We start from the raw sequence: 15466 nt of genomic DNA, 5'->3' as shown, positions 1-15466 counted from the left end.
TTCTTTTATGGTGGTGAAGAAGGCTTTAATCATACAGAGTAAAGAGAAGCAAGCTGCCTAGTATCAAAAAAATAAAAAAAATAGAGACTGAAATTTGGATTGACACCACAGATTAGCATAGATATCCAACTGAAAATTGCTGAAATAGGAAGACAAAAGTACCTGATGTGCTGTCTTGCTGAACTACAAAATACTGTTTTCCAAAGCTCTGCTCTGTGACTGGCATTCTACTCCGTTCTGTATCTTCTGAGAGGCTCACAATGCCAGAATGATGATGGGACCCATTTGATTGTGGTGGCGTTTGGCTGGTTTTACGCTCATTTGTAGTGTGAAGGTTTTCTGTATCCAAAGTCTCAGAGAGAGACTCAGATGTGGACAGAGTGGATTTTGGCCTCAAAGATCTAGAATCTCCAGAGAGCTTCATTTCTAGATTCTGAATTTTTAGCAGGCACCAAGCTTTCAATTCACCCACCAGAGACAGCTGTAAAAAGAATCCACACATCTTATCAGACTCCATCAAATGATACCTCTCAATTCTCAGGCACCCTTCTATTTGTGTCCTAATGTACTTTTGAATCAAAAATATTTGCTGAAATATTCAACAAAATCAAAACTTTGGCATTTCAACCTATACCAATTAGTTACATCGACTACAAAAGAGTCCATAGAATTCTGCGATTAGTTATGTGGTAAGGAGAAGTCCTCAAAATTCTGGGTTGGGGGAGGAGAGCAGACCCCTCAACCCACTGCCAAAATGGTGTCTGCTCCCAGGATGGAGCCATGCAGCCTTTAGGGAGGTAAAGGGGCATATACTGTAAGCTTGCTCTCCTTTCCCAGGGGCTCTCCAGAGCTTTCAGGAGAGCTACAGAAGATGGGGGAAGGGGACAACTTGCCACAACCAACTCACGGCGCAACCAACTCAACACAGGCAACTTGGCACAGGACAACTCGCCATGGCTAACTCACTGTGAGACAACTCATTGTGGAACAATTTAACAATTCTATTTAATTATTTAAAATAAAACTTACTTTAATTTTTGCCATTCACATTTCATTCTGTCCCTCCTTTTGCATCCTTTCTTTAATAATTCTATTCCATCATTTTTTTTTATATTAGTGTAACTCTTGTCCTGCAGTGAGTTGGCCATGGCAAGCTAGCCATGTTGAGTTGGCCGTGGTGAATTGTCATAGGGAGGAGGATGGGGGACCTTGTGAGTGGAAAGACAGGCCAAAGACTTGCAGGGATCCTAAGAGGCAAGTAGCAGAGCATAGGATGTCTTGGGGTGGGGGAGTTTTGAGAGGCCTGAGGTCCTGGGCCCGCATTAAGCCTCCTAGGACTTCTCCTACCCCAAAGCATTCCATGCTCTGCTTACAACTGCATTGGGGAGAGCAGGAATAGGGTTATTAAGCAAGGTGATCTTGTGGGAAACTCGCTTAATGACTATGATGACTTGTGATCATAATGGGCGGGTTTCATTACTGTTTTAAGTCAAGGACTACCTTTAGAAGACAAGTGTACTCCATCCCTAAGAATCAAGAAGATAATGCATTTTAATAAAATGCCTGATGATAACTATAAATTTTCAACAGCAAGGAGACAAGACATACTGACAAAAATTATCAAAAATTATGTTGAAATACCTTGATATCAGCAATCTAATTTAACTCTGAATTCTCGAAATAAAAACTTTCCACTATAACCAGAATTGTTTTGTTCCTTTCAAACATTTGTAATTCCTTTCATTATTTCACAGAGGCACTATTAATAAATCGCTCGTCATTTCACGTAATTGAGGTCACAAATAATTTGCAAAATGGACCCTGCTTCTGGAGCGCAAATCTATTGCTGCTACTTGGAGGCTCACAAAATTGTTTCAAAACCCTTGAAAGTTTTCCCAGGAAATAATCTGTGTATTACATACCGTATTTTTCGGACTATAAGATGCACCGTGTCTAAGATGCACCATGATTTTGAAGAGGTAAGTAAGAAAAGAAAGTTTTTGTCCTCCCCGGACCCCAGGAGCACTCTGCAGGCTTCAGTAGGGCTAGAGCAGTGGTTCCCAAAGTGGGCGATACCGCCCTCTGGGGGCGGTGGGATGACTTAGGGGGGCGCTATGAGGCAAGGGGGGCAGCAGGGGGGTGCGAAGAAACAAGGGGGATGGCAGGGGGATGCTAAGGGGACAACCCAAAGGGGACATTCTCCCAGCGGCATCTCAGGCACCTATCAGCCGCGCAAGGAAGCGAAGCCAAATTTGTATATTTAACCTCCCGCTCCAGCCTCCCCTGTCCTACTACATTAAGATCCCTGTGCTTCCCATTTCTGCTGGAAGCACACAGGCCATGTGAGCGAGCAGGTGCGCAAGGCCCCTCGATGATCTGAGGGGAGTCAGGAGGTGCCAAACTGCACCCAGCCGTCCTCACTCCCTCGCAGCTAAGGGTGGGAGCGCCTGAGATGCCGCTGGGAGAATGTCCCCTTCGGGTTGCTGGGACAGCAAATTTCAAGGGAAAACGCAGCTGCTGGAATTGGTGCACCTGTAACTTAATGCTCTCCAAGAAGCCTGCATTACTGGGAGCAGCAGAAGAGCAGCAGTGGGTGCCACTGCCACCCCTGGTGTCCATCCTCCTCCTCAGGAGCCTTGAGTTGCAGCCATTTGCATGTCTCTCCCGAGCTTCTCTCGGGAGGTGAAATGGCAGGCACCCCACTAGCAGAGCCTCCGGGTGAAAGGTGAGTGAAGGGTGCAGTGACGGGAGAGGCTGGCCGTCCCCGAAGCCAGCTCTCGAGGAAGGAGGCAGAGATGAGGCCCGGGGCTTGCTTCCCTTCATCTTTCCTCCAAGAGCTGCAGGTGGCAGGGAAAACGAAGCTTCTTTGCCAGTTTCCTAGTTGGCAAAACAGAAATTTTTGCCAACTGGAAGGTATGTGTCTGTGAGAGTGTGTGTGTGTGTGTGTGTGTGTGTGTGTGTGAGAGAGAGAGAGAGAGAGAGAGAGAGAGAGAGAGAGAGAGAGAGAAAGAGTAAGAGAGAATAAAAGGAAGGAAGAGGGAGAGAGAGAGAGAAAAGAGAGGGACAAAAAAAGAGAGAAAGAAATAAAGAAAGAGAAAGAAAGAAGGAAAGAGAAAGTAAGTGGAGGAGACAGAGGCAAGAAAGAAAGAAAGAAGGAACAAAGGAAGGGATGAAGGAATAGAAAGGAAAAAAGAAAGAGAGACACACAAGAAAGAAAGAATGGATGGAAGGAAGGAAGAAAAAGAAAGGAAAGAAAGAAAGAAAGAAAGAAAGAAAGAGGGAAAGAGATATAAGAAGGAAGGAAGGAAGGAAGGAAGGAAGGAAGGAAGGAAGGAAGGAAGGAAGAAAGAAAGAAAGAAAGAAAGAAAGAAAGAAAGAAAGAAAGAAAGAAAGAAAGAAAGAAAGAAAAAGAATGAGAACTTATGATCACAATTGAGCCCAAAATTTTGATTGCTAAGCAAGAGCATTGTTAAATGAGTTTCACCACATTTTACAAGTTGGCCACTCCCTCCCGGTCACATGACTGTCAAGCCATGCCCACAAAATAGGCCACACCTACAGAATAGGTTCTAAAAAAAATTGAAACCCACCACTGGTATATGTGTATGTTTGTGAGGGAGAGAAAGAATAATTAAGGTCATTGATCTAAAGATGAAAAACTTTAGATAAAAGACAAAAGTGTTTATTATTCATTTTGGGTTTCTTACAAGAACATATTTTTGTGTAAGTTTGTGATATCTTAATGATATCTGTTGCAGTTTTGTGCTTTGTGATAATACCTTACTGAGATTACTTCTTTCAATATCTACACAGAAATTATCATCTACTAAGAACAGTGAAGTTGTTACTAAATTTTACTGAGTTTACTAAGTTACTAGTTACTAAGGTTCTTGATAAATGACTATCAGACTTTGAAAACCTGGTATCACTGGATCATATTCAACAATTTTGTTGAATTAACATTAACTAAAAAGGTTTTTAAATTGGATTTTGAATAAATGTGCAATTAATTGTTACAGTTTTGAATTTTACTGTTACTATCTTCCTTCTGTCGTGCAAACCGCCCAGTCACATGACACCCCCCCAGCCATGCCCACCAAGCCACGCCCACAAAACCGGTAGTAAAAATATTTGAATTCACCACTGGGTGGGGGTCACTGAGGATAAGTTTGTGGTGGTGGACTGAAAAAGTTTGGGAACCACTGGGCTAGAGGAAGGCAAAAATGCCCCCGTTTTTGCAAAAAACAAGCAGAAAACATTTTTTGCAAAAACAGAAATGTTTTTGGCTTCTCCCAGCCCTGCTGAAGCCTGCAAAATGCTGCTAGGGGCTGGGTGAAAGGCAAAAATGCCTCTGTTTTTGTGAAAAACGACCCATTTTTTGCCTGTTTTTCGCAGAAACGCAGGCATTTTTGGCTTCCCCAGCCCTGCTGAAGCCTGCAGAGTGCTTCTGGGGCAGTGGTGGGCAACCCGCGGCTCGGGAGCCACATGTGGCTCTTTACACCCTTTAATGCGGCTCTTCTGTGTGCCGGGTGCCCGCTCCCCTCCCTCCTCTCGGGCTTCGGAGGGAAGCTTCTGCAAAAGCCCGGGCGAGTGACAACCAATTTTGGTCCTATGACTGCAGAATGCTGCAAAATACCATAAATGCAGGCCAGTTGTTGAGTGTTTCAAATGTGATTGGAACACTCAACAAGGTGACCACAGTGTGTGTGTGTGTGTGTGAGTGAGTGAGAAAGACAGACAGAGAGAGGAACAGAGAGAGGGAGTGAGGGAGGGAATCAGAGAGAGACTGACAGACAGACACACACACACACACAGACAGAGAGAGACAGAGAGGGGGAAGGAGGGAGAGAAAGATAGACAGACAGAGAGACACACACAGAGTGAGTGATTAAGTGAATGAGTGAGAGACAGACACACCCACATACACAGAGTGACAGAGAGAAAGGAAGGGAGGGGAGAGAGACAGAGGGAGAGACAGAGACAGATACACACACGCACAGAGTGAGTGAGAGACAGACAGACACACACACACACAGAGTGACAGAGATGGGGGAGGGAGGGAGAGAGAAACAAAGAGCCAGAGAGAGAGAGAGAAAGAAAAAGAAAAAAAGAAAGAAAGTGGGAGAGAGAGATGAAATTAAAAACAACAACATACAAACCTGACTTACTCAAACTATCCAAGGAAATGCAAGGCCAATGTTCACATTAGTGGTTGTGACTTTGTCAGTCAATGTCAGGATGTAATTTTCTCTACATTGTAAGGCAAATTTTACGGAATTTAACGTTATCGATAAATAATATCGTTCTAAAGTTTTTGTTTTATTAGTTGTGTTATTTGTATCCTCCCGACCTATGTGGATACTTGCATGCAGAATATTCTCAATAAAAACTTATTGAAACTAAAAACAGTGTACCATCCTATGTATTTTCGGTTTTAAAAATGTGGCTCTCAAAGTAAATTTCATTCGTGGTTTTGGCGAGATTTGGCTCAGTTGAAAAAAAAGGTTGCCCACCACTGTTCTGGGGGAAGGCAAAAACACCTCCATTTTTGCGAAAAATGGCCTGTTTTTTGCAAAAATGAGATGTGGGGACAGGGCTTCGGGAGGCCAAAAACGGCTGTATTCAGTGTATAAGAGACACCAACATTTCCATGCTCTTTGCGGGGGGGGGGGGGGGGGGGAGTGCATCATACTCTGAAAAATACGGTATGTTGATACCTAGAAGACTTCTAAGCAGCCATACCAAGCCTCTCAGTGGCTCTACCTAAGTGTGCTTCCTGTCACAAAAGGCAGCTTCTATTATTATTATTGAAGTTCCCCGCACAACCTTATTGTGTGTTCATTTCAATAAATGCAGTAACCTACCTGGCGTTTCTCCCCTTCATTTCTTTCCAACTCCGTGTGCTGAAGACGCTGAAGGCACTCCACCCTTTCTGCTGACAGTCTCTCTGCCATTAATTTGTCTAAGACACGGAGCTGGGATGGAACCAAAAGGTTCATTCAGAAATGGTATCACTGCAATCATGTACTACCGCTTATACATCAAGCAATTAAGATCAATACATCTGAAAAGGGCACTTTCAATAAAGTGATGTGAGTAAAAGGAGTAGCTTCAGTAAAAAAAAAATCCAATTTATTTTAGCTACCGATGTGCCCACAATGTTAATAAAAAGAAGAAGAATGCATTTGTTTTCTTTCAATAATTTCAATTCAATAATTGAGGATATCTACTATCTGTCTAATACAGATAGTATGCCTTACAGAGGGACATACATTCTTATATATAACTGGGTTCACACATCATGCTAAGCCAGAATATTTCTTTTTTAGCCCAGCTAGCTTGGTTTATTCAATAAACTTTGTTTAAAACATAGCTTATCATAGGTATGAACTAGACCGCTTTATTTACAAGTCGTATGCAGGTGGTCCTCATTTAACAACCACAATTGGGATTGACAACTCTGCCACTAAGATTTCTCACTAAGTGAAGCACTCACTAAGGGAAAAAATGTGATCATAACTATGTTTTCCTTTCTTTTTTTTTAAAGTAATCTTTATTGGTTATATATTTTCTTTTTAATAGGACATACAAATACAGCTTAAAACATACAAAACCTCCCCTACCTCCTCCCCGGTGACAGTCGTTCGCAGCCCAACATTGTTTTCTTCCTCAATGTTTAGTTTCTAACCAGCATCTTCTTGTTACACAGTTCAGGGATCTATTACAATACCCACGTTCACTTTTGGTTCCCATTGTTAACAGCTGCTATTTAACTTTTCCAGTTTTAAGTCCCTGCTGTTCTCTTTGTCGCCCACATATACCATAAGTTCCAGATGAGATAATGTTCCGTTTCTCCTTTGTCCCTCAGCCAACCCGTCATTCTGTCCATTTCTGCACATTCATAAATCTTTTTAATTATAACATCTTCTGATGGTATGGTAGTAGATTTCCAAAATTGCGCATAGGTTATTCTTGCGGCCACAATTATATGTAGGCTCAAATGCCATATAGATTTACTCATGTTTTCTGGTTTTATGCTTACTATGCTTACTATGTTTTCCTTTCTTCATCCCTCCCTTATCCAGTCTTTGGAATGGTCACCCTAGGAAACCAGCTCAAAACTGGTAAGACAATCTGACCAATTTCACACCTTCGCTTTTGCCTGGCCTTCCAGAACTAGCAAACACTGGTTTCTTCAGAAGGACTTTGGGAACATAATGTATGTGTACTTGTGTACTTACATTCATTATAAAGGAAGGGATTTCAAGAGAGCGAGCAAACATACAATGGAGAATATATATTGAAAGTGATGCACTGGGGTGGCAGCTGCGAGTGCACTTTACAAAGAGCAAATGCATTCCTCATTGTGTATCTGCTTACAATGCATTCCTCATTGTGTATCTGCTTATTCCAGAGGTCTTTAAACTTGGCAACTTTAAGACCTGTGGACTTAAACTCCCAGAATTCTCCAGCCAGCTATGCTGGCTGGAGAATTCTGGGAATTGAAGTCCACAAGTCTTAAAATTCCAGGTTTGGGGACCTCTGGCTTAGTCTCTTGCAATCTCCTCCTCTACAATCTCTCCACTCTAAAAGGGAAGGGGGAAAAAACCCCAACAGATCATCATTGGACAATGTGTACTGCCTGTAACGCCGATTATGTGATCAAGGGATACTGCAAAGGATACAAGGGTGGGTATTGGTTGTGGAGCTCTGTACTGTTGTAACTCCCAATGGTTGTTATATGACGCACTTGGTAAGCAATGGCTACCTGTATTGGTTTGATTTTCATGTCAGTGTCAGTTGGGTAGTATTGGGCTTCAGGGTTTGGTGGATATGGCTTAACTTCAGGAAATTGGTCGCCTAGACTAGGATCACCAACCTCTGACACCCGTGCTGTGTAATAATGACAGCTTTAAAACAGGGATGTCAAACTGGTGGCCCAGGGGTCGGATTCGTCACGCATAGGCCATACCCACCCCAAGTCCGCAAAGGGGGAAAACATCGTGAAATGTCACGTGATGGCAACATGACGCAGCATATTTGACACCTGTGCTTTAAGATGTAAGATAGGAAGATAAAACATTGCCTGGTCTACAGCTCCTGCTTTCTAAGTGAAGACAGCAGAAAATAATGTCCACATTGTACCTAAAACAGCTTTGCTATCATATCATATCATATGTTTCCCACGGTGATAATAGGCAGTCAACCAGTAAATTCTGCTGCATTTATTTTCCTCATAAACCCCACTTTTTGAGACACATTGCATCCAGAGGTGGTATTCAGCAGGTTCTGACAGTTCTGGAGAACCGGTAGCGGAAATTTTGAGTAGTTCGGAGAACCAGTAAATACCACCTCTGACTGGCCCCACCCACATCTCTTCTCTGCCTCCGGAGTCCCAATTGATCAGGAAAAAATGGGGATTTTGCAGTATCTTTCTCGAGTAGGTGGGAATGGAGATTTTACAGTATCCTTCCCCTGCCACACCCACCAAGCTATGCCCCACCCACCAAGACACGCCCACAGAACCGGTAGTAAAAAAAAAATTGAATCTCACTACTGATTGCATCCCTTAATTCTTCCTTACCTGATGTTGCGTTTTGTTTTCCATCTGTCCTAATTTGCTGTTCATCTTATCTTGCACTGCTACTAACTCAGCTTTTATTTCTTCCATAGCAGCTACCAGCTGGTTCTCTACTTTATGTATTAGTGGCTCACAACGACATCCATTTATAGGTGCCTACCGGAAATGACCACATACACATGTATATAAGCATCTTTCTCTGAACAAACATACTTTGCTAATATAGCAAAAACAATCACAGGATTGTCCGGATAGCACAGAATTAGAGCCTCAGCTCATTGATTGGAACCCCTGACTGAATTATTCCCTTAAGTATATGTGTTATTGGGGAGATTCATATAACTATTTATAGCAAAGATACTGAAACATGACACTGAAATACTTTTATGGCATCACCTATATGAGTCTCTTTATTTATTAAAAGGACTCAGATGAACATCCGATAACATCATAGGCCACAGTTCTGCAAGATTATGTATAGTTCTACAGACTTCGCATCTTTCTCTCACCTCTGGTATTGTTTTGAAGATGCAAAAGTACAGCTAACCATTTAAATAATTCCTTTGATATAAAAGTGTAAAAATGAATTTGTTTTAGAAATACATGATATATATGACACTATATCTATGTACTTCATTGTGATCTAGCCCTGATGTTACTCAACACTGGCATCTACTAGGCCTAGGAGGTCTAGAAATCTATGCATTTGTAAGTACTGACCTATGCCTTATTTATAGGGGGCCAACAAAACTGTTCTTTTACCCTCAAGAAACAAGAACCTTAAAAAAAAAAGACCTAGAACCAAAAAGTATTAAAGGAATTCTTACTGGGATTACACAGATCTATGTTGCTTACTTATTTAATCGTTCAAAAGTTCTGCCTCCAATCAAAATTAAAAAAGTAGATTCCAAAATAAGTATCCTCAGTTTCTAATTCTTATGGAAGCATTGTGGGGCTTCAAGGTTAACTCAGCCTTCCATCATTCTGATGTCATAAAATGAGGACCCAGATTGTTGGAGGCAATATGCTGACTCTGTAAACCGCTTACAGAGGGCTGTAAAGCACCATGAAGCAGTATATAACTCTAAGTGTTATTGCTATTGTGCTTGCACAATAATTCTGAAATAATTCAGAAAGCTAAATAATTCAATCATGAAGGCACATTCATATTCCCCTGATCAAGCCATCTTCTTAAAGCACAAATTTAATGACTCCTATGAGTTACAGAACTTCCTTGAAAATCTTGTACTCCTTCACTATCCCAAGCAATACTCTGCTTCTAGATTTATACCTGCATTATTTTTCCATTCTTTCCACGGTACAGAGTATATAATTGATAGGCCCTGAATTCATGGGGTGGTGGTGGAGATGCACAGTGATGCTTGCTTCTGCGTTTTGTCGGGTGTTGCTGTGGACCAGGAGGCATCTGCTGATCCACTGGGGGCAAAGGATCAGAAAGTGCCAATACCTAATTTTTAAGGAAAGGAAGAAACAGCATTTTTATCAGCAACAAAGAGTTGGTCTCTTTTTTAAAAAATCATTTTACTTTGTTAGCTAAATTTCGAGACACTCCTTGCTCATCATGATCTCTGTTGACTCCCAGAAGGAGTCTAACAAAACAGAAAATATATTTTGTTCTGAATCTGGAATTCAGCAGAAACTAAACCCAGAATGTTTTGGTGATCCTGGATTCCAGATGAAGTTATTTTTAAGACAATATATCCTACCACCATCTGATTCCTGCGTTTCTCATGGTTCCTTTCCTTCAATTTCCATCACCAATGTCTCAGCATGAAATCTCCCATCAATCCACCTGATCCCTTCATCTTCACCAGTATCTTCCCTTCCTTCTTCCTCTCCAGCTCTGTCACTACCACTAATGTTCTTGGCTTTTTCCCATTCTTGCCGTCACAAACACACCTGCCAAACTATTTCTGCCTAGAACAACCATATTTCATTTTCAGCATGAAACAAAACAGCTCTGCTTTGTTCTTTGTATGGAACAAAATTTCCAAATTAAATGTGACTTAATTTGGAACTGGATCATCTCAAATACCAACTATATTTGCACAACCCTAATTTACAGCCTGCATCCAAATTTATGTATCCTGTATTTTCAATGAAGCTAAAAGTAACACATAGAATATTATTTATTATTCTTCCTAATATTGTCCATCATAGGTGCAATATGTCCATGATATTGATTTATCGTAATGAAGAGGCAAGGCTGATGTGTATCAAGTCCTCTCCCTCCTTCCTTCCTTCCTTCCTTCCTTCCTTCCTTCCTTCCTTCCTTCCTTCCTTCCTTCCTTCCTTCCTTCTTACCTACCTACCTACCTTCCCTCCCTCCCTCAGCTGCTGAAAAGGTCTCCATTACATTGAGCTATTTTAATTAAATTAATGAATTAAATTTGAACTAAATACCACGAAAGCTTTATTTCTATTTGCAATATATTTTCATTGATTGGAAAAATTGGCTTGAAATAATTGTTAGCTGACAAACGTGTGCCTATGCAGCCTACTAAATACTCTTCACATCTTATAAACCTTTTTACACTGATTTGGACTATTATGTATCTTTTTTTAGAAATATAAAACTATGGCTGAATATAGTAGGATTGGACGCTTTTGGCAAAGACTAACAAAAGCATAGGAAAGACGCAAACTGATAGAAGGCAAAAAACACTGCCTACACAGAGGTGGGTTCCGGATCCTGGCGAACCAGTATGGTGCAACGGGGCCCGGCGTCCACCACATGAACACACGCAGCGCGCGCATGTGACAATGCCTGTGATGCTCCGCAATGCTCCAGCTGCTTGGCGGAGCGTCACACAGGTGCTGTATGTCCGTGCGCGGAAGCCCCAAAGAGCTCAAATACCAGTAAGGAGTGCGGGCGGGCGGGTGGGCCCTCTGTAGCACCATACCAGAACGATACCCGGTGCGCCCGGCAGTCACCGGTACACCCGTACCAGGGCGTCCTGGTCGTAACCCACCACTGTGCCTACATCAAAGAACCACTGTCTCTCTGTTGCAGTCCATTCCCTAATACCTTTTCTCCTGGTTTCTTCTTTTTACTCTTCTTCTCTCTTTGCTCTGACAAAGGCAATTGGCTTTCATTTTTCAAGTCACCTCTCCCTTGAGCAGGATCACTGCTGTGGGTGTCTTCAGCAGCAGAAGCACTATCCTGTTCCAAGTACAAGCACATCTGGGCATGAAAAAAAATGGATTTCCATTTTTCCTTTCAAGTTTTATGGCCCGATTCTGGTATTGCACAAATTCCAAGCAATGAAAAGCAGCACTCAAGCTTATAATCATAAGTACTAATAGTTGGGTCCAGGTTCTTGTGACATGGCAAATTCTTGTGACATGGCAAGTTCTTGCCCATGGCAAATTCATATAGTTTCAACAAATGGAGTCTTTCAGTTCTCGTACTGCTTTCTTTCCCTCCCAAACACACAGAAATGTCTATACCTTGCTTTGCACCACTTCGTCGCGTGGCACGGACTGAGCTCGTCTTTCCTCTTTAAGTCTCTCCCTTTTCTTCCTCAGGCTCCTTCCACGATTAAAGCGTGAAATCTAGATCCAGCAAAGTTTTCATGAATGACAGAAGTAGACCCAAAGTTAGTTAAACTTTAAAAAGGCTCACTAAAGCTAAACTGACTTAATATGGTTGCAGCCAAGTTAAATCCTATTGAATTTTAATACTTCACCTAATCAAACATCTATCTGGGATCGAGTTTGAATCCAACCCATTATTGCTTAATTACAGGCAATCCTCAAGACTTTCCATCACGTCTGTAACTCATGATGGTTGTAGATGACGTCACTCACATAACTGACCCGATTTTACTACCTTTTTTTTTTTTTGCACTGGTCGTTAATTGCCACAGTCATTAAAGCAAACGCAGTGATTGTTAAGCGAACCAATTAACTTACCATGGATGCAGTTTTGCTGAAAATCAGAAGTCAATACTGAAATACGCCTGAATACTTCTAAAAGTCAGAAGCAAATACTGGATTTCAGCATTTTAAAACAGGGTCACGTGACAGTGGGACCCTGCAAACAGCTGTAAAGGCAGCTTGGCTGCCAAGTGCTACAATGTGAATCCAGGTCGTAAGTACCCCCATTTCCTTAAATTAAGCTTCCAATTCAGCTATGGTGCATGATGTACCTGAGGGGCTTTAGTAAGTAAAAGAGCAACTTCAGGATTGTTGTGTTCCTGCGCAACTTCTAGTGGGGTCTGGCCAGCCTGTAAAAGAAGAAATTGGTTTATGCTCCTCCAAAACCATTAAGCAATTCAAAAGACTGGACATTTTTAAACAGGTGAAAGTAAACAGTCTTTTTGATCTGAGCTTCTTAAAGTTAAAGTGGTAGATTGACACCAGTTTTCTTTAAATTCTCAAGTTAGTTTAGTCTTGGGAAAGGCTGGGGATTTTCCATTACCCTCTTCTGACTCTGGTTAGCTTATCAAGATTAGCCAAAGTCAACCAGGAGCTGCCAGCTACGATGGTTATATTTATAACACTTCTCCTAATTTATGAGCCTGCAGTACAGGTAGTCCTCCACTTAGAACAACAATTGAGCCCAAAATTTCTGTTGCTAAGCGAGACATTTGTTAAGTGAGTTTTGCCCCGTTACAACTTTTCTTGCCACAGTTGTTAAGTGAATCACTGCAGTTGTTAAGTGAGTCTGGCTTCCCTATTGACTTTGCTTGTCAGAAGGTTGCCAAAGATGATCACATGACTACAGGACACTGCATCTGTCATAAGTATGAGTCAGTTCCCAAGCATCCAAATTTTGATCACATGACCATGGGGATGCTGTAATGGTTGTAAGTGTGAAAACCAGTCACAAGTCACTTTTTTCCCCAGTGATGTTGCAATTTCAAATGGTCATTAAAGTCAATGTTGTAAGTCAAGGACTACCTGTACACCCATATGACTTTATTAGATGCCCATGACCTTCCTGTTGCCCATAGCAACATTTTAATTGGTATTTAACATAAAATAGAGCAGTAACACAAAAAAAATTCCACACTTACATTGTTAACTACTGTCCCATCAGCTCCAGCTTCTAAAAGCAATTTTGCCACTTTCTTATGATTCAATGCAGCAGCGACATGAAGTGCTGTATCTCCAACCTAAAAGTTACAAAATCAGAATGCCCTGTTCATCATGACCTTGATTTTCATATTCAGCCCTGAACAACCCTGTCTGTCTGTCTGTCTGTTTCTCCATCTGTCCCTCCCTCTCTCCCTCCCTCGCCCCCTCCCTTTTATCCATCCATCTATCATCATCATCTATCTATATCTATACTTATATTATCTATCATGTCCATCCGTCTGTCCATCCATCCATCTACGAGGTATAAAAGCAGATTCTTCTCTATGCCAGCTTTTAGGCCAAACACATTTTAGCAACCAATAGTTGACTTCAAAAAGTGGACACTGCACTCAAAACCTATTGGAAAACCTTTCAAACATTCAGCTTGCTCAATATCACCTTGGACTCCAGTCAGGGTTTTTGCTACATTTGCCAAACAGTTGCCACAGCCATTCAGGTTGATTTCAAAAAATGTATTGCTCACATCAAGGGGCTGATGTCGCAATGGCAGGACGTGTGATCTTGGTGCTCCGAGATCGCAGTCAATAACTAGAATATTAATGCTACAAATGGCAAGAGATATAAGACTGCACTATTACTGGAAAGATGCAGATTGATGCAATGAAAATGTATAATAAAAACTAAGCTAAATTTAGTTTACTAGTAGTATATATAAAATGAAGTGACAATAGCTATAGTTAAATAATGATTAATAATGATAATACATATAGATATATTAGTTTGATAATATGAAATTTTATATAAACAACACATGGAGAATATGAGAGGAGGTTTAAAGGCTTTATCTAGAATATGTTATAAAGATGTATTGTGATTGGAGGATTTTAGGATGATTTAATAGGATGTTATCATATAATCCTATTCTAGATTTTGAATATTATATATAAAAGGATGTAAAAACAATTATAGTCAAATTAAGGTTGAGATATAATAATCGTGATATACATGAATATAGGTGAATTTAAAATATGCGATTTGATATGAAAAGCAGGTGATGACTATGGAAGAGATGCATGGAAATACTGTAACCAACTGACACACTTTCTACAATTTGTAATGGAAGATGGTTTTTTTAATTTTATGTGTTTTTTTGTCTTTGTTCAGAAATAAATAAAAATGGTTTAAAAAAAACGTATTGCTTGGCAATATCACGTGAGCATTCATAAGCTCTGGATAAGGATTTGTTGCTTTCTTTCTCTGCTCATTCATTGCACCTGACAATGTTCCACCAGGGCATTTTTCATACGAGCAGAAGGGAGTGGAATGCGCCATGCAGTGCCCAATGACATAGATATCATCTGTTACAATAATCCTACAGCCCCAGTGCAACCCTGTAATATACGAGAATATCAAGCCAACGGGGTCTCACAGTCAGTGAACTTTTTTACATCCTGGCAGAGCTTATTATTTTCATGCCTCAGCTTTTGTTTCTATAACATTCTTAGAAAAGAAAACGTTGCGGCAAGAATGGTACATAATAGCCAGAATTGTACCTAATTACTTGGTACTTTGTAAGCAAAACTGCATGACTGGAAATAATCCACACTATGGGGTTATTTTCTAATTATTTGAAATCCCTACAGTAAAATCCTGATATAAACAGATCAGCGGGGAAGAAGGAGTACCTGTTATTACATTCAAATTTATGTAAGTGGTGGATAATATTCCTAAAATATACCGTAGCGTATGTAAAACAAATTCCTTGAAGGTTCGTATGCTTTAAGTAAATGTTCATACATTTACATTATGTAAATTGGGGGA

The 15466-nt window shown here is 40.9% G+C and overlaps 1 protein-coding gene across 12 annotated transcripts in view; it reads right to left on the bottom strand.

Annotated features, from left to right (window-relative positions):
- Positions 1 to 15466, bottom strand: part of ANKRD6 (ankyrin repeat domain 6) — a 113841-nt gene that overhangs the window by 1895 nt on the left and 96480 nt on the right. For 9 of the 12 annotated variants that reach the window (XM_081941465.1, XM_081941462.1, XM_081941464.1 and 6 more), the window contains 8 exons: positions 13624 to 13722; positions 12754 to 12831; positions 12053 to 12157; positions 11631 to 11786; positions 9873 to 10049; positions 8585 to 8737; positions 5865 to 5975; positions 163 to 481 (listed from right to left, as the gene is read on the bottom strand). In XM_081941465.1, coding sequence (XP_081797591.1) covers positions 163 to 481; positions 5865 to 5975; positions 8585 to 8737; positions 9873 to 10049; positions 11631 to 11786; positions 12053 to 12157; positions 12754 to 12831; positions 13624 to 13722 — 1198 coding nt within the window. The remainder of the gene's footprint in view (positions 1 to 162; positions 482 to 5864; positions 5976 to 8584; positions 8738 to 9872; positions 10050 to 11630; positions 11787 to 12052; positions 12158 to 12753; positions 12832 to 13623; positions 13723 to 15466) is intronic. The other 3 variants (XM_081941467.1, XM_081941458.1, XM_081941466.1) reach the window with 1 other exon arrangement.

The sequence above is a fragment of the Natrix helvetica genome (genome assembly GCF_964273705.1).
Source record: "Natrix helvetica genome assembly, chromosome: 2".
Taxonomy (NCBI): Eukaryota; Metazoa; Chordata; class Lepidosauria; order Squamata; family Natricidae; genus Natrix; species Natrix helvetica.
The sequence above is the reverse complement of the archived record's forward strand: the minus strand, read 5'-3'. Positions and strand labels throughout refer to the sequence as shown.